Source organism: Canis lupus, chromosome 20, assembly GCF_003254725.2.
Source record: "Canis lupus dingo isolate Sandy chromosome 20, ASM325472v2, whole genome shotgun sequence".
NCBI classification, from domain to species: domain Eukaryota; kingdom Metazoa; phylum Chordata; class Mammalia; order Carnivora; family Canidae; genus Canis; species Canis lupus.
Window position 1 is genome coordinate 46,375,381 of NC_064262.1, and position 18,734 is coordinate 46,394,114.

The 18,734-nt window shown below is 49.2% G+C and overlaps 1 protein-coding gene across 14 annotated transcripts in view; it reads left to right on the forward strand.

Moving 5' to 3' along the window:
* The window catches only part of EPS15L1 (epidermal growth factor receptor pathway substrate 15 like 1), a 96,711-nt gene that overhangs the window by 42,463 nt on the left and 35,514 nt on the right, over positions 1–18,734 (forward strand). For 12 of the 14 annotated variants that reach the window (XM_025457895.3, XM_025457900.3, XM_025457902.3 and 9 more), the window contains 7 exons: positions 1,145–1,302; positions 4,243–4,399; positions 5,012–5,097; positions 5,945–6,017; positions 12,286–12,447; positions 13,330–13,527; positions 14,979–15,143. In XM_025457895.3, the coding sequence (XP_025313680.1) occupies positions 1,145–1,302; positions 4,243–4,399; positions 5,012–5,097; positions 5,945–6,017; positions 12,286–12,447; positions 13,330–13,527; positions 14,979–15,143 (999 nt within the window). The remainder of the gene's footprint in view (positions 1–1,144; positions 1,303–4,242; positions 4,400–5,011; positions 5,098–5,944; positions 6,018–12,285; positions 12,448–13,329; positions 13,528–14,978; positions 15,144–18,734) is intronic. The other 2 variants (XM_025457898.3, XM_049098019.1) reach the window with 1 other exon arrangement.

Below are 18,734 nucleotides of genomic sequence, written 5' to 3' on the forward strand. Positions count from 1 at the left end.
TCCTGAAATTGAAATAATATGGGTACCATGGTGTCCGTTGCTTCCCACCCTTGCTTTCTGGATTCCCAGTGCTCCCGTCAGGATCACGCTGGATTTGGATAGCGAGGGAGACCTGTTCAGAAAAAGCAGATGAGGAAAAACATCCCTAGAAAAAGGAGCAGAGGCACTGTAGGATCTTGGTTCAATGAGCATGCTAAAGGTCAGAGGTGATGCGTCCAGAATTAGCAGTTGAAGGGGCCCCGATCTTCCTGAATTAGGAGGTGCGTGGTCCCTGGTAGACCCTTGGTGGCATTTGCCCTCTCATGTAGACCTGAGCAGGCAGCGTGAGGGGTCACACGTGTAGCAGGGGCCAAGCCCCACAGCTGCCAAAATAGCACCACATGAGGCTCTCAGATTCTCTTACTTCCATCTGCCAGAGCATTGTCGAGGGTGGTGGGGCCCTTGTGGGTGGATGGCATGCTTGTTCGGGGCCCAGATTCCCCCACCAGCACGCAGGGACCCTGGGTTCCTGCCCATCTAGCAGACACCATTTTCATGTCTGCCTCATTGGTTGCCCATCAGTGCTGGGTGTGTGCCAACACCTCATGGGGAGATTGCTGTGTCACAGAGAACTGAGTCAGGGCAAAGGATGGAATCCGCACAGAATCCCAGATGGTGGGCATCAAGGATACCTCTGGCAGCTGCAGAGCAGTGTTTGCAGGCAGAAGACAAGAGGACCAGAAATCCTGGCATGGGAGTGGGGCTGCCTGGTTGTCAGGAGACTGTCCTTCTAACATGGGCCGTCAGGAGGGTCTTGCCTTGCACACTTGGAGCCCTTCTCTGGAAGGAGGTCATCAGCTTCCCTTCGAGCCCCCTTCACCTGCTGGATCTTTACCTCCATCTAAATATAAGGAGGAGGAGATGCTGCGATGGGCTGGGAAAGGCTCACCTTGGCTGCTGGGTGAGGCTGACTGAGTGGTGTTCACTACTCTCAGCCTCAGTTTCCCCACTCAGAACAGGGCTCCTATCTGCCCTGTTGGTTCATGGAGCCGTGCTACCCACAAGCACTCAGTAGTCCTCCCATCAGGAACACATGGAAGTGCTTTAATAGCACATGTTTACGGTGACGAGAAGCTCAAGACCAACTATTTTGAAACCCTTTCAGCCAACAGTGAGCTGGGTGGTGCCAGTTGCAGATAAGATGCGATTTGACGAGATATTCCTGAAGACCGACCTGGACCTAGATGGCTATGTGAGTGGCCAGGAGGTGAAGGAGATCTTCATGCACTCAGGCCTCACCCAGAACCTTCTAGCACACATATGGTAAGGACGGGTAGCTGGACATCTGTGTGTATGGGCCTCCTGTGGAGAGGCAGTGACTGAGGGTAGCTCCGAGGGCCCTGAGGAAGTGAGGCTGGTGCTGAAGGAAAGCAGGCGGCCATCAGAGTGCGGCGGTCAGGGCCACCTCTCCAGCCCCGCAGCAGGCCTCCAGATCTGCCTGGTTGGGTAGGGGCTGGTGAGGTATAAGCGTGAAGGCCCTTTCCCTGTTCCTAGGCATGGCAGCTCTCTCTCCACCTGTTTGGACCCTTTAGAGAGCTCTAGGGAGATATGCTTGAGTGGCTGGGGCAAGTTCTTGCTGTTGGTTATGCTGGTTCTAGCAGGAGGTATAGGCCTTTGCCACAGCCAGTTGGGGTGCACTCACCTGGCCCTGCCCCTGTATGGGGGCGGTGTGCAGTATAATTCCAGCAGCTCCTGGGAGACCCTGTGGTCAGTGACTTGGCTCCCATCAGGAGACTGAGCAGTCAACAAGACTCTGGTCCATGCCTCAGGGCCAGTCAGGGAGCCGTCCTCACCCCCACTTTCCTGCAGGGTAGAGCAGAGCAATCTTCACGGTGCTGGGAGGCCTCTTTTTGTAACTGGCCAGTGGGGAAAGTCACTTTCTGACTTTGTCTTCGGGACTTAGCGGAGCTTCACTTGGGAGTCAAGGAGAGAATTTCCATGTAATTCTGGAGAGGTGAACCCCTCCAAAGAAGAGCAGTGAAATTTTGCATGTTAGTAGGTTGGGAAAATAACTGTCCTCGGTAGTCATTCATAGACGTCCACATTGTGAGGGGAGTCCCCAACCTGAAAAAACACGCTGTTATCCTTTCTCTTCAGAAGGAATGTATGACGCACAGAGTTAATCACGAAACAGCTTGGGGAGGCTGATGGCTTCTGACAGGTCAGGAGCAATCATTCTCTGGCCCTTCAACTCCAGTGCCCACTTTTAGAAGCCAATGAAATGCATTGTCCACTTTATCACCTTGAAGTGGATATGCATGCGATCAACGGTAGTGATGCAGCACCCTGGTCATTGTGTAGGGATGTCCTCTCAACCTGTAAGTGGTGCAGCAACAGGGAAATGGCACAGTGAAATCATGAAATATACTTGGATTCAAAGAAGGAATGCAGAAAGCATTGCATATAAAGAGCAAAGGGAAGGGGCACCTGGTTGGCTTAATGGTTGAGTGTCTGCCTTCGGCTCAGGTCATGATCCTAGGGTCCTGGGATTGAGTCTGACATCGGGCTCCCCACAGGGAGCCTGCTTCTCCCTCTGCCTGTGTCTCTGCCTCTCTGTGTCTCTCAATAAATAAATAAAATCCAAAAGAAAAAAAAAAAGCAAAGGAAAAAGGCAGAGTGAGCAAGCTCTAAGCTCTAGAATAACTGCTGGGAAAGTAAAACGACAGTCTCAGTTTGTCTGCAGGTAGCCGGAGCTAGAGAACCATAACTGAAATCTAGATAACATGCCCGGAGGGCTGGCTGGCGGGGCGGGGGGGGGGGGGGGGGCCGGGGGGGGGGCCGGGTGCGCACAGCCCTGGAGCCAGGGTGTGCACTTGAGCTGTCATGGGTGGGGCTGGCCAGGCACCGGGCATGCGGGCCTCAGAGCCCATGCTCCTTTAGAGATAGGGAGCAAGAGAGGGCCTAAAAGAAGAGACCTTGGCCCAGGAGTAGCTGTGGGCTGGGTGTGCGACAGAACTGGCCCTGATGTGCAGAATCCGCACATCTCGCCCTCAAACTGCAACAAGAATGAAGATGTTTCTATATTTTTAATTTTCAAAAACATTTTAGAAAAAGATCGTTTATTTCTTTGAGAGAATGCGAGCATAAGCAGAGGGAGTGGCAGAGGGAGAAGCAAACCTCCCCACTGAGCAGGGAGCCTGATGTAGGGCTGGGTCCCCGGACCCTGAGATCCTGACCCCGAGCCGAAGGCAGACACTTAACTAACTGAGCCACCCAGGCGCCCCTGAAGAGGCTTTTAAAGCAGCCTTTATCAGTGATAGTCAGTGGGGTCTCTGCCTCCCCTTGGCTCTGTTCATTGGCTGTTTGGGCCCGAGTCTGTTTACCATTCCTGGCTCTCTTCTCCTATGAGTTAGAGAGTGGCGTCATTGTTCTGCAGTCACTATGAGTAGTGGGAAGTGAGACCCTCTTGAGTGGCCAGAATGAGACAGTTTTAGACCTGGAGGCCTTGTCCAACCACTTGAAGCTTTCCTTCCCATAATGGCCAGCTCCTTGGTTACTGGGCTGGTTGCAGAGCTGCTCTCTCAGGCTTTGCAGGAGTTCTGCATGCTGCTGGTTTACGTGCTGCCTTGCCTGTCAGCCAGGATGCCAGAAGGCCAAGTGAGCAGGGACACCTTAGCAGTGAGGGACTGTCCTGTGCGGCATGGTCAGGTGTGGCTTTCCGGGGCCCATCTCCTCTTGACGACAATCCAAAATGCTGCTGCTGTCATCTCCATTAAAAGCCAGCAGCTCAGGCTGCTCACATAACCCAGGCTACAGGGCTATGGCTAAAGACCCAAGGGTGCACAGTCGGGCCCAACATCTGTGTCTGTCAGAACAGCTGCTCCATCCTGGACCATTGCAGTTCTCCATGTACAGGCCATAGAGAGTTGGTGGCATTTCTGATTATTGCCAGTGAGCTCTTCCCAGAGGCCTGCCACCTTGGCCTGTGAGGTGGGGTTTGGTGGTTCTCCAGCCAGGTGAGGCCCCCCCTTCCTCTCCTGACAACCCCCTCCTTAACTAGTAGCCGCAGGGCAGGGTGCTTGGGTGGGAGGGGTGTCGGGATTGCTGTCGGGGTGTTCAGTAGAAAAGAAGTTGCTGCTGTGCCCCATTGTTTGTATTGTCACTGTTCATTTCTTAAAAGGATGGGTTCTGTGATTTGTACTTACCATGCAGGGCCGAATTCTTGTCTCCGATGTGTAATTAGCATCTGCACGTTTCTCCCAGGGCCCTGGCCGATACGAGGCAAACGGGAAAGTTAAGTAAAGACCAATTTGCATTAGCTATGTACTTCATTCAGCAGAAGGTCAGTAAAGGCATCGACCCCCCTCAAGTCCTGTCACCGGACATGGTCCCGCCCTCTGAGAGAGGCACTCCCATCCCGGTGAGTACTGCTGGCCACCCCATCATGTTTGTGTGGTTTCCCGCGGCCTGCCACCAGGTGGCGGCAGTGGCCCGTGTGAGCAGACCAGTGCCCTGCTTTCCTTGCCTGCTTTCACCAGGGGCCCAGGGGTGGGTCTGGGGGGGTGTCTGGGCCACTGGGATAGTGTTCCAGACTGGATGCTGGCCCTTTGGCTACTGTGAATTGGAGATACTATGATTCTGTCCTTCATACTAAGACCTACTAGGACCTGCTGGGTGGTAAGGTCAGCTTGTCAATTTTTTTTTTTTTTTTTTGTCAAACTTTTTTTTTTAAAGATTTTATTTTTAAGTAATCTCTGAACCCATGTAGGGCTGGAGATCCAGAGTCACATGCTCTACCAGTTGAGCCAGCCAAGCACCCCTTAGTTTGTCAAATTTTTTTTAAGGCAGGAGGGGCAGAGGGAGAGGGAACAGGAGAATCTTAAGCAGGCTCCATGCTGAGCATTGAGCTCAGTCTCACACCCCCAAGATTATGACCTAAGCCAAAACCAAGAGTTGGATGCTTAGGTGACTGAGCCACCCAGGCACCCCTTAGCTTGTCAATGTTTAATTCTGTATATGAATTTGGTTCCAGGATGGTTCAAGTTGTCTCGGATCCGGGGAGTTTACTGGTGTGAAGGAACTTGATGATATCAGCCAGGAGATTGCTCAGTTACAAAGGTGGTTAAAGCTCCTTCCCCTGTGAGCCTGGATCTCACACAGCCCCACCCTAGCTTGGCACCACAAGCACCAGGGGCCTGTGAGGCGTGCAGCAGGTTGACTATCCCAAGTTTGTGCAGCAGAAATGCAGGGCTGCATGTCGCCCCGATTTCCTGAGTTGACTTAACTAAGCTCGAGTGATGGCGTCTGCGGGAGTCCCTGTGGGCTGGGGGGGTCTCAGGCAGGTGTTACTGGGCTGCTACCCCCAACCTCAGGAAGGCCTTGTTCTCCCTCTGCACATAAGACCACTGAGCCTTAGATGGCAAATTAATGGCTTCAGATTAATAGACCAAGAGCTAAACTGAGAGAGGTGTCATGTCCAGGTCTCTGGTTCCTCTCTGTCCCTACTGCCTCAGTTTCCTCACCTGTAAACAAGGGCTCTGGATGGGGTGTCTGCACTCTCAGAAGCTGGCATAAAGAAATGCATCCACTTTATGTGTCCCTGGGATCCTCTTTGAAACCACAGATAATTCTGGGGGAGGGCAGTGAGCAGAAGGGCTCAAAAAATGCTTTGCCGTCCCTGAGCAAGGTCAGTGAGGGCATGCTGAGCCCTCCTCACCCTGGCCATCGCTCTGACCACTTCCCCCTGCTCCAGGGGCTCGAGTGGTCTCACTGGGAGTGATGCCTCATCATATCCGCAGATTCCACTCATGCTTGAGGGGAAGGAATGACGTAGGGTGCACGGTTGCTGGGAGCCAGCTGAGCTGGGTTCTGTGGGTGTGGACGGAATCGGGTGTGGAGAAAATACATGATGGCTGTCGTCATGTTGTCGCTCATCTGCACTTCCCTGAAATCTTTCAATGCCCAGAGAGAAATACTCCCTGGAACAAGACATCAGAGAAAAGGAAGAGGCAATCAGGCAGAAAAGCAACGAAGTACAGGTAAGTATAGTGCCCACCCTGGGCAGGCAGCTATGACCTGCACCTCACAGGCCACGCCTGTCTGTGGGTCGGGGCTTCTGGGGGGCTTCTAGGTGGGATTTTTAAGTTTCCTATAACCATAGACAGGGGTGTCTTTTTTTTTTTTTCAATTGAGCTATATAAGTCACATTACATAAAATTTGCCACTTTAAAGGATACAATTAATTCAGTGGGTTTTAGCATATTCAGTATGTTGCTTGGCTGTTCCCTCTGTTTCATTCCAGAACATTTCCATCATCCTGAAAAGAAACCCCATGACCATTGGCCCTCACCCCTCTCCTCCGTGACCTCCCCTTCCAGCCCCTGGCAACTACTAATCTGCTTTCTTTTTCTATGAATGTGTCTGTTCTGGACATTCAATGTGAGGTCTTTTGTGTCTGGCTTTTTTCACTCAAGTCTCAGTTTTTGAAGTTTAGACAGTAGCTGCTAACCTTTTTCCAGGACAGTCCTGCTTCCTGGAGTGTCTCCTAGCAGGTGGTGGTGACACAGAGACTGGGGGTCTGACTGCTGAGCTCGAACCCAGTTCTCCTTAGCTGTGTGACCTTGGGCAAGTTACTCAACACCTCTGGATCTTGTATGACATTGGTAATGAGTGTTTTACTTTCCTGGGTTGTGGGTCTGGAAAGTGGGGTCTGGCACATGCTCAGCGCTCACTTGGGGCCCTTCTTGCTCTTCTCATAATTTGAGCAAAAGGGATTCTGCATCAGGATCAAATCAGTCAGCACTGGGCAGCAGCAGCATCAAAGAGATGTGGGTTCCCACGATGCCTCGGGTCTGAATGGACAGAGAAGGCACTGCCACTGTGAGAATACTAGATGTGGCTATGGCACCCTGAGAGTGACCCCTAGAATTGCCACTGGTACTGGTGGTCTCTACTTGAGTCCTTTGAATGTTCTGAGCTCAGACTTGGGCCAGGGGAGAGGACCACAGCCAAGTAGGCAGGACTCCAGCTCCACCATGTCTCACCTGAGTGACCTGGATGGGTGGCTTCTATCTCCCCAGCTGGCAATGAGGGTCAATGCCTGGGCTGCTCACAGAGCCAAGAGCAGCAACTGTCTGCCATGTGTACCACAGGAGTGGCCGGTTCTTTCTGGTCCACCTCCTAGGGTGTAGACCCGAGCCAGGGGAACTAAGTAGCATCTGACTCATTTGGGCTCCTGAGGTGCTGGGTGGCCCTCCCCTGTACTACCCACAAGGGGACTGGAGGACTCTGGGGTACTAGGTGGATAGCACATTTCACCGATCTGTGGGAAATGTCATGGCTATGGTCTGCGGGTGAGGTGGGGTGGATGTGCCCACCCTGCTTCAGGACACCCATCAGTTTGTGCTGTGCAGTGTCCAGACCCTTCTTTCCTTTCCCAGCATCTCACTCTCTGTGAGAAGTGAGCAGTGAGGATGGGGCTGTAGATGGTCTCCTGGAATGTTTTGGATTGGAAAGCAGGGACTGGCCTGCCTCTGGCAGGAGGAGCTTTTTGCTCAAATGAGCTGCTTCAGTTGTAAGAGCACCTTGCAGGTGATGTTACTATTTTTCTGAAAGCCCCCACAGTACTTTCATCCTGTCACTTTATTCTCTCAGGCCTCTGATTTCCATCCATGTCCTAGAATTGATCCCTCAGACACACACTCTTGCTCCTCTGTCACCTGCATCCCCTCATGCTCCATCCTTTTAGCCCTGTGGTGTGGTGGAGCTGGCCTTGTGTTCCCTCATGCCTGTGCTGGGCCCAGCCAGTGACAGGATGTGTGGCTGGTTCTCCCTTCCTGTTGTGTCTGGATTGCCATGAACATGCTTTGGTTTGTATTCTGGTCCCTGGGGATCTGGATGCTATGATGTCCTTTAACTACTGAGGAAACCAGTCATCAGGTCTCTGGTGCCTGCTCTGGGTGATTCTGAGGAAGATGTCAGGTCTTTGTGGTGACTTATTCTGACATCTGGAAGTGCTGTCCTCTCTGGTCTGCGCTAGGTGCATTCAAGCCAATTGGAACCCTAGATGGTGGGCTCTGATGGCACACACCTGCAGCCTTTGAGGTGCTAGGGTTCTTGTGTGCCCTGATAGCCCCCCAGAGCTGGGAGGGAGGGAGCCCAGCGCCAGCCAGACTGGCCCTTGTTCTGTGGGGGGCCTCATTTGTAAGCAGGCCAGTCCGGGGCTCTGCTGTAGTGCTTACTGGTAGCTTTTTGGCCATAGACAGAACACTGTGTATTTTTTAAAAGTTCCCCCTGTGAAAACCAGGTTTGGCTTTGGTTCCTGCCACCTTTCCCCACATGAGTCTGGCCAGATGATCACTTGCCACACCCGCTAGCAGTCTTCGGGTTGGGCCCCCTATAGAGTATGGGTCCTTTGTCCTCAGGCCTGTTTATGTTTGGTTTTAGGCAGCCAATGCTTTGGCTTCAGCCCCCACTGTCCTGTTCTCATGGTACCCCTTCCCCATCCTCCATTGGGGTCTCTCACTTCCATTTACATCGCTTTTGTTCTGGTGAACATCTGCAGCATCTTTGCCTGGTTTTTCGTTTTATTTTCTTTCTGTGAAAACAGCGTTACTGAGATAGAACTCACACACTACACAATCCATCCACTTAAAGTGCATAATTCAGTGGTGTTTCATGTGTGCACAGAGTTGTGCAACCATTACCACTATCAGTTCTTCAGCACTTTCATTACTCCAAAAGGGAGCCCCATCCCCATTAGCAGTCCTTGTTCCCCTTCCCAACCCCCCAGCAGCCACTTGTCTACTTTCTATCTCTGAATTTACCTGATCTGGACATTGCATGTAAATGGAATCGTACATTGTGTGTCCTTTGTGTCTGGCTTATTTCACTCTGCCTTGTGTTGTCAAGGTTCACCACATCATAGGATGTCTCAGTGCTTTATTCATTTTTATGGCTGAGTAATACTCTGCGGTATGGCTGGACCACATTTGGTTCATCTGTTCATCCCTTGATGAATATTTGAGTTTTTCAACTTTTTAGCTATTGCAAATGATATTGCTCTGAACTTTCATGTGCAAGTCATAATGACATATGACTTCACTTCTGTTTTGTCTATTACCTAGGAGTGGAATTGCCAGACCGTATAGTAACTCTATGTTTAACCTTTAGAGGATCTGCTGGACTGTTTTCCAAAGTGGCTGCACCATTTTACCTTTTTTTTTTTTTTTTTACCATTTTACATTCTAATCTATAATGCATAGGGGTTCCTGTTTCTCCATATCCTAACACTTATTTCCTATTTTTTATTTTAGCCTTCCTAGTAGGTATAGAGTGGTATCTCATTGCCCCCAATGCTCTCTTTTTTTTTTTTTTAAGATTTTATTTATTTGAGAGAGAGAGGGAGCATGAGCTGGGGGAGAGGCAGAGGGAGAAGTAGACTCCCCTTGGATCAGGGAGCCTGATATAAGGCTCAATCCCGGGACCCTGGGATCATGACCTGAACTGAAGGCAGATGCTTAGCTGGAGGAGCCACGCAGGGGCCCCACATTTTATCATTTTAGCTCTTATATTTAGATCTTTGATCTTTTTTTCAGTTAATTTTTGTGTATGGTGTGAGGTAGGGATCCTACTTCATTCTTTGCATGTGGAGATCCAGTTGTCCCAGCATCATTTGTTGAAAAAACTGTTCTTTCTCCACTAAATGGTCTTGGCACCCCTGTTGGATAGCACTTGGCCATCGATGTGTGGCTTTATTTCTGGACTCTCAATTTTACCTCACTGATCTACCTCCATTTCTGCTTATGACAGTACCATACTGTCTTAGTGACTGTAGCTTCTTAGAGGCATACCTCATTTTATTGTATTTCACTTGATTGTGCTTTGCAGATACTGCATGGGTTTTTTTGTTTGTTTTACAAATTGAAGGTTGGTGGCAACCCTGTGTCAAGCAAATTTATCAGCACCATTTTCCCAGTAGCATTTGCTTACTTTGTGTATCTCTGTCCCATTTTGGTATTTTTTGCAGTCTTTCAGACTTATTCATTATTGTTATATTTGTTATGGTGATCTGTGATCAGAGATTATGACTCACTGAAAGCTCAGATGATGGGGGGCAATTTTTAGCAATAAAGCATTTTTTAGTTAAGGTGCGTATGTTTATTTTTAGACATAATGCTATCGTATACTTAATAGATTGCCGCATAATATTAACATAACTTTTATATGTACTAGGAAACTAAAAAATTCATTTGGCTTGCTTTTTTGTGATGTTTGCCTTATTACAATATATCTGGAGTATGTCTGTTGTAAATTTTGAAATTGAAAAGTATGAGTTCTCTAACTTTTTTTCTTCTTTTTCAAGATTGTTTTGACTATTCTGAATCCCTTGCATTTCCTTATGAATTTTGGCATCAGCTTGTCAGATACTGCACAGAAGGCAGCTGGGGATTCTGGTTGGGTTTGAATTGAGTCTGTAGGTTGTCTGGGTTATTTCTGTGTTCTCTTTGCATAAACATCTCCCCCTTTCTGACCCCAGCTCCTATCCTAACCATGGGGGTCTTTGTCCCTGTGGGGCTCTTTGATTCTTCCCTCTTCATTACAGAATGAGGCCAAGATTCCTTGATGTCCCAGGCTGCTGGCCACCTGGTGTCCCAGGCTACCACACTGGGCCTGACCCTCCTCCCTGCTTCGTCTCCTCCTCCTCCTTTGTTACTTGTTCTTCCCTCAGATGTGGCAAACCCATGTCCTGGACACCCTACCACCAGTCTCTTCTCTTCCCCAAACTTGTCAGACTGAGAGTCAGCTTCTTGAATTAAAGGGCAGGGAGACTGGGGAGCAGAGAATCCAACTTCCCAGAATAACTCAGAGGTGTATTTTGGCTGTCTAGAGAGGAGAGAGCCATGACATTTTTGTCCTCGAGGTAGAGGGGAGACCCTGTGCCTGCTTTGGGTTTTTTTCCTAAAATGGCACCAGCAACGCACAGCCCAGGCCAGCCCTGGGGGTTGGTCTCACCATCCCTATCTTTCTGTACCCCCAAAGGTCCCCTCAAGTCTTTCCTCTGCTTTGGTTCCCATGGCCACCATCTCACCTAGGCCCAGGTCCTCTCCTGCTCCCTTCATCAGCCCCCTCGGCTTCCATCTTCTCTGCCCCATCCATTCATTATTTTAAGTTTAGTTATAAGACGTTTGATAAGACGTTTGCCTGGTTGGAAACCGAAAGGCTAGATGCTTTCCGCTGTTTCCTTCGGCCCCTCAGAGATACAGTCCGTTAGCTATCATGAGGCCTTCCAGGAAGGTCATGTGCATGTTTAAGGGGAGAGATCTGTGCATATTCTTTCCTTCCAGTTTGCACGAATGCCACAATACAACATACACATGCATTCTGCCTTGTGCGTCATTTGCTTCACATTGTACCTCAGAATATGAGGTACAGCTTCCCTTAGAATAACCTTTCCCTAAGGTTAACCAGGCCTGCCTGGTAGAAATTTACATTGCTTACAGGTTTTGCTGCATGTTGTCGCATGTGCCATACATCTCTAAGATGCTTTTCCTAGAGTTCTCATAATAAGATCCAAGGGTACCGGCATGTTTCCCCTTGATAGATGCTGCCAATTTGGAGGAGTGTTAGCAGTAAGAATTGTCATGTCCCAGGCCCATACTTGAACTTCCTGCAATGGCTTCCCTCCCCAGAAGCAAGTGTGGTCTCTTTGGTGTGGCCCTGCTTCCTTTGGCTCAAACTAGAGCCCAACATCCCCTTCCCCACCTTGGGGGCCCCCTTGCAGCTCCCCACCGCCGGGTTCCTTTCCTCCTGGCTCTTCACTTGGTTGCTGCCTGCTTGCCCTTTGGGTCCATCCTAAGTGGTGCTTCTCTGGGGGTTCCCTCTGTCCATGGAGCATCAGTCCAGTCTCCCTGTGTGCACCCTGGGTCCACCCAACAGCACCCATGCATCCTTTTGGTTCCATTCCTCCCAGTTTGTGTTTGGGTAATGCCTCTCCTCTCCCCACCCCTGACCACATGTCACTGGACAGCTCTTCTTGCTGGGACCCAACCACATTCCTGGCCCCTGGCCTTTCTTAGGCCATCAGTATGTATTTACCAAGGAACTTAGTGAGAGATCAAGCCACAGCCACCGAGCCAAGATGCACACATTTACAACAGGTGTGTGCAGGATGCCTGTCGAGCAGACTGGGGACAGGGGGCAGTTTTATAGGATGTCCTGGGGGCTCCAGCCCAGGCTGAGACCATGTTATCTTGGATGTGCCCCAGTCACCTCAGTCTCAAGTAAATCGATGCAACTCTTCCCTAGGAATTACAAAATGATTTAGACCGGGAAACAAGCAGTTTGCAAGAACTAGAAGCTCAGAAACAGGACGCCCAAGACCGCCTTGACGAAATGGATCAGCAGAAGGCCAAACTCCGAGACATGCTGAGCGATGTCAGGCAGAAGTGCCAGGATGAGACCCAGATGGTGAGTCTCATACCCAGCACTGCAAGGGGGCTTCCTGTGGGCTTCTTTGAGCTCACAATGACCTTGAAACATAAGGCTGAAATATTCTCCTGGTTTAATAGAGTTGCTGGACATACAATTTGAGAAAGCAACCAAACATTTGTGGCCTGACCTCAGTCTCTCCCACTGAGCCATATGGTGAATGGCCTTAATCCCTACTAACCTGTGTGTGTGTGGACACCTCACCCTGGCCCCTGACTCACAGCACAGCAGGGCCAGCACACCCCTCTGCCCACTTTGGTGTCTTCACTGCTTGTTACAGACTGGGGGCTGCAGCCTCAGCAGATTGTAAAGCCCTTATGTCCCCTCTGCGACCTTGTACGGAGATGTTTAGCCCCTGGGAGACAGACATTGCCTTTGCTTATCCCTGGTCTCATTTTTCCTTATCCCAGATTGACTTTCTGTCAGTTACATGGGCATGAGCATGTTTGCCTTGTTTTTCTCTGTTTTGCAAGTGGAGAGAGAGCCCTAGAAGGAAGCCAGGTGCCTGGCCATCAGAATGGTATCTGCCACTGAGTTAGCTCATTCCAACAATGTGAATTAAGACTTCTCCCTCCGGGAGCCTGGGTGGCTCAGTTGGTTGAGCATCCAACTCTCGGTTTCGGCTCAGGTCATGATCTTGGGGCTGTGAGACCGAGCCCCACATCAGGCTCTGTGCTCAGCCTGGAGTCTACTTATCCCTCTCCGTCTGCTCTCTGCCACCCCCCCCCCACACACACACACCAATTGCATGCATTCTCTCTCTCTCTTTCTCTCTCTCTCTCTCTCTCAAATAAATTAGATCACTAAAAAAGAAAAAAAAAAAAAAGAATTCTCCCTGAATCATATTTTATCTCATTTCAGATTTCCTCGTTGAAGACCCAAATCCAGTCTCAGGAATCTGACCTCAAGTCCCAGGAAGATGACCTGAACCGGGCTAAATCTGAGCTGACCCGATTGCAACAGGAAGAAACCCAGCTGGAGCAGAGCATTCAGGCTGGGAAAGTTCAACTGGAAACAATCATCAAGTCCCTGAAATCAACGCAAGACGAAATCAACCAGGTATCTTGCTAAGGGTGGGTCCCTGCCTCTGCTAGTGGTGGCTGGGAGTGGTTGCAAGTGGAGTAGCTGCTGTGAATGGTCACGTTGGTATGTGACCAGCCTGCTCCAAGGCCACTTGTTTCCTTTGGTGTCACCCACTTCATTTACATTAAGTTCTCTTCTTAGAAACTATTATTCTGGCCTGGAGGGTAAGAACCCAGCAGTGTCCTCCAGCGTCATGCTAACTGTGGCCCCAGTGGCAATTTGCTTTGCCTCGCCGTTCTTCCACTTCCCCTCCTGAGTGCATGTCATTTTGGGGGAATGGACAGGATCTGCATGAGGACTTTAATGGCTCCTTTGGAGAGAGTCTTGGGTGCAGAAATTCCTTTACCAATATGGTTCTCAGACAAGCAGGAGGGACAGAGTCCAAGATCTGTTCTAGCACCTCTCTATCCGCATGCAATTTGAGGACTGGCACATTGAGGAGGCCCCACTGTATGAAGAGCATCACCCCATGGCAGGTCCTTTTCCAGTTCTTCAAGCTGTCTGGGCACTCCACCCTTCTCCTGCTCTGGTGTGAAGGGCTAAGGCCTGCAGCAGCTGCTCATTAGCAGAGAGAGGGCTCCTTTCCTGCTCCCCTGGATATAATGGCCCCTTGGTGTCCCATTTCCAGAGTGGGGGCGATGCTCACCTTTGGCAATGTCAGAATGGCTAGTCATGCTTCCTCTCTTGACTGGCTTAATCTCTTGCCCTTTTTTTCCAGGTTACAGACAAAAATTGACCACAAACATGTCAGATATTTCATACCCTGTATTGTGTTTCATTCTTAAGTAATAGGTATAGAATTCTCTTAGATTTTTTAACTCCAAGGAGTAAGAATTTGTACAGTGTAAATAGAAACCGAGAAATGAGTGTGTGTTAGTAATAATAATGGTGATATTTGCTGGTGCCTATTAACACCCCCCCTGCCAGATATTGCAGGAGGTGTTTTACCCAGCATTTGTGGTGGTCCTTTTTGGAGAAGAGCTAATAGAGGTTTGGTCACCAGTCAGAGGTCCCACCATGTGGATAAGACAAGATACATTTCTGGATCTATCTGACTTTATGGATTGTCTTTGGCCTCACATCCCTCTCTGGGGTAAGGTGGGCAAACAGGATGATAAAAACCCCATAAAGGAAAATGTCAGCTTTTGTCAGGAACAGATTGTGAATCTTGATCTTACCAGTTTCAGTTCGTTAAGAATTGGCAAACGTTTGTTTGAACATGGGCCTCCCTCAGGAGCCAAGGATACCAAAAGGCCTCGTGGAGCAGTGAGAAGGACTTCGTTCTGGTTTACAAGTGGTCTCGATTCTTGTAAACTCTGCGGGTAATTCAGTTACCCACGTGAATCACTTGGGGTCGGGGAAAAAAATGTCTTGCCTGACACTTTTCCCCTAAACCCCGTGTGATGTCAGCAATCTTTGTTGTGTAGGCAAGAAGCAAGCTTTCCCAGCTGCAAGAAAGCCACCAGGAAGCCCACAGGACCCTGGAGCAGTACGACGAGGCACTCGACGGGGCCCACGGTGCCAGCCTGACTAACTTAGCCGACCTGAGCGAGGGCGTCTCTCTGGCAGAGAGGGGCGGTTTTGGAGCTATGGTAAAGGTTGAATAAACGTATTCCAGTCCTGGAATTAGGGCCACGTTGAGGTCAGAGAGTGCCCTGCCTGCTGGATCCGGCACTTGCCAGCCTTGATTCTATCCAAATGCAGGGTGTTTCTTGTTCTTGCTGCTGCTTTGTGTGTTCCCATGGGCTCTGCAGCCCAGGGTATATGGTTGTATGCCACCCTCGCTTCCGAGACAGAGTGAAGGATGGGCCTGAATCCTCTGTAAAACCGGTTTTTAAAGGCCGTTGTCTCTGGTAGGCCAACCACCCAAATTTGGAGGGCTTCCCAGACTTAACAAAAATTGAATCATGCTCTCACACATTGTGAAGCCCTATACCCTACTAGCTGGGGAGACCAAGTGTCTGTGTGTGTGTGTGTGTCTATGTGTCTGTGTTCCCGCAGGGACAATCTTGAAAACCAAATGTATTGCTAAAGGTCAAGAAAAGCGACAGCCGTTTTGAGGCACTCCTGTTTGACCTATGCACTGCCCTCTCTCTCTTGCAATTCTTATGCTGAAGACCTCAGCACTTTCTGACCCTAGGGGCCCTGGTCAAGGCCCAAGGGGCTGTTGGCCACCTACGTTTCTGTGGACTGTAGGGCTGCTGGCATCCAGCCAGTGTTACTTTCTCCTTGGTTTGTCACATTCCCTTGTTCCTGCCAGAGCCTCCTCTCACAGCCCTGAGCCCAGCATTTCCACTTTAGTCTGGCTGATGAGAGCATCTTGTGTCCCTCAGGGACCAGTGGGATGCAGTTGGTCTCTTTGGTTTGTTTGTGCTCTGCTTCCAAAACCTTTCACTGCTCCCCCTGCGCTGCTGTCCGGCCCCCGTCCAGGAATCCTCTGAGCCTGCCTTTTCTGCTCCTGACCCTGTTGGCTTCACAGATTCCTTTTCCTTCCTTCCTGTAATAATACAGCTCCTTGCTCTCTCAACTAGACACTTAGCTCTTCCTGTTCACTTCTTGATGTGTTTCTTTCCTCAGTAGCTGAGTACTCAGTCCCGGGAATTTATGGGGGAGCTTACACCTCCTTCCCTGAATAGTTTACAAGATGCTGTTGCTGCTCTCATCTGTGTCCTGTCTCTGGCTCTTGCTGCTTCCTTCTGCTGTTCCCAGATTCCTTTTTCTCGTGGAGTTGTAAACAGGTGAATTCCATACCCACCCTTGGGCCCATGTCAACTTGATTGTCCAAATGTAGACGACCAACATCCACTCTTCGTTAAACGCGTGAGGCAGAATTGCCTGCTTGGCTGTCTGACTGTCTCCTGTCCTGGTGTGTGCATTTCAGCTGCTTTCACTTTTCCCATCTGGCGTTGGTCCCCTTGCACAGCTTTGGGCTTGTCCTGTTTCATCTTAGTTCATGGGACATCTCACTCTCAGACCCTTCTGCAGATTCGAATAAGATCGGGTTCCTTGGATGAAAAGTTGGCAGCGAAGTGGCAGTTCACAAGTGGCCAGTGATTTCTCTCCTCCCCCCGAAACTCCCAGATTTTTAATCTTTCCTGATTTTCATTCATCTTGTAAGCGGGGCAGAGTTTACATGATAGTCCATTCGTCCTGGAATGTCAGCGTCAGATATGTTACATAGAAACTTGCAACTGGTGTCTGAGAGAAAAACTATTATTTATCTTGTTGTACAAATACAGTTTTTAAAGCACTTTTTGGTTTGTTTCCTTTTCTTAATAAATACTTTGAAGAGGGCTTTTTGCTTTACTCTTGAATATTTCAAGACTGCTTCAGAGAGCTGAGTTCTCTTCGAGGTGGGCGAAAGTGAGGGGTTTATTCCCCTGAGAATAGTGTAACCAAAGAGGTGCATCTAGAACTTTCTAAGGCTGGACAGTTCTACTAAAGTTATTAACTTCTGCATTAAGCTCATACCACATTATTTGGTCTAAGAGACGGAGAGTTCTTAAAGCCAAATTTTTTTTTTGTCTCTCATCTGATGATGAAAATGCTGGCCTCTTGCCCTTGAAGACAGCACCCAACCAACCTGTCTGGTAGAGAGAAGGTAATAAATCATCCCAGACTTATGCCTCACCAAGAACTCATCATGAAAGATTAGGTTGTCTTTTACATCCAACCTCACTGGTGTGTTGGAGTCATACTTTTCTTGACTTTCGAGAGCTGATTCTTAAATAGGAATTTTGTAGCCTGATTGTTCAACCTTTGGTAACTTAGATTCAGCCACATTGGGAGTATTTACACCATGGGAACTAACAGAAGCTACCAATCAGCCCCCCCCCCCCCTCGCCCAGAGAGCGGGTTCACCAGCACACCACTGCCCAGCCCCCACCTAAAGGGAAGGAAAGTCACAGAAACTCCTTTCAGAGTTATCACATCTGTTTCTTAAGTGCAGAACTTAAAACTGGTTACTGAACTCCATGTTCGAGTTTTACCTCTGCTAAGGAATCTTTAACCCTGGTGCTTGTCTGCTGTACTTGTGTCTCCCAAGTGGCACAGGTGGCTTAGTTCTCAATGATAAGTGCTCAGTGGATGGTAGAGTTTACAGCATCTCTGCACCAGGGGAAATCTAATTTTCTGCTCTGAATCTGTGAAATGGAATCACAACCACTGGTGGTTACCTCACATACATGTTGAATCCTACTGGGGTCTCTTTAGACTTCGCCTTTGAAGTGGGAGAGGAGGGTGCGTTTGCTGCCTTAGGTAAATAATTGCTCCTGAGTAAGATTGTAGACCTGACTTTCAGTTCAGGGGCTCGCAGCCAGAGCTCCTAGAATCACAGTCTTTCCCCTCTGCCATTGCCCACCATTATTTGGCAGGCTTCCAAGTGATGATTGAAAACATTAAAAATAACAAAAGCCTACCAACTTGTAAATTAATACTATTAAAAACTAAATAGAAGCTTCCAGTCTGAGACCAAGCTATCATTCCTAAATGCACACCTATATCCAGGTCATTATCTCTCTCTGTTCTTCTGGAACAGATACATCCCTTCCCCCATGGTACCTTGTGAGACATTGATTTTCCATCTTGGCCTCTCAGCTTCTTTAGTTTAGGACTTCTCCCTCATGTTTATCTGTGTCTGAGAGGCCCATCAGATGCTTGCTGGATGCATGCATCATGCACATGTTAGCACCATGATGTCCTTAACGAACCGCATGCTTCCTCCAGATGTGGTGCTTGTGCATATATGTACTTACTTGCATATATGTACCTCCTCCCTGTGGTTGGAGGCCACAGATGATCTTTCCCAGGTAAGAAAAATCATTTCATATTCATCAGAGGGCAGGGGTATTGGTTGTCCTTCTGAAGCCCGGGGCTTCCCAATGGCCCAGTGCCTCTGACAGCCACTCTGCCTTCCAAAGTCAACCAGTCCAGAGGGCTAGGAGCCTTGTCAGGAATCTTCATTTGGCACCTTTGACGTCATTGCCCTGTAACCATGGTCTGTATTTTCATGGAAGCCCTGGCTCTTTAATTATTTGGCTTTGGAATAATGGATGTTTGCTAGCCTCACGGCTGCTGACACATCTGCCAGGTTCAATGAGGATGTTGTGCTATTTCATATCACAGTGAAACCTTCGTGTTTTCACTGAGGGTGTGTCTTTATTAACCAAAATATACTCACTGTT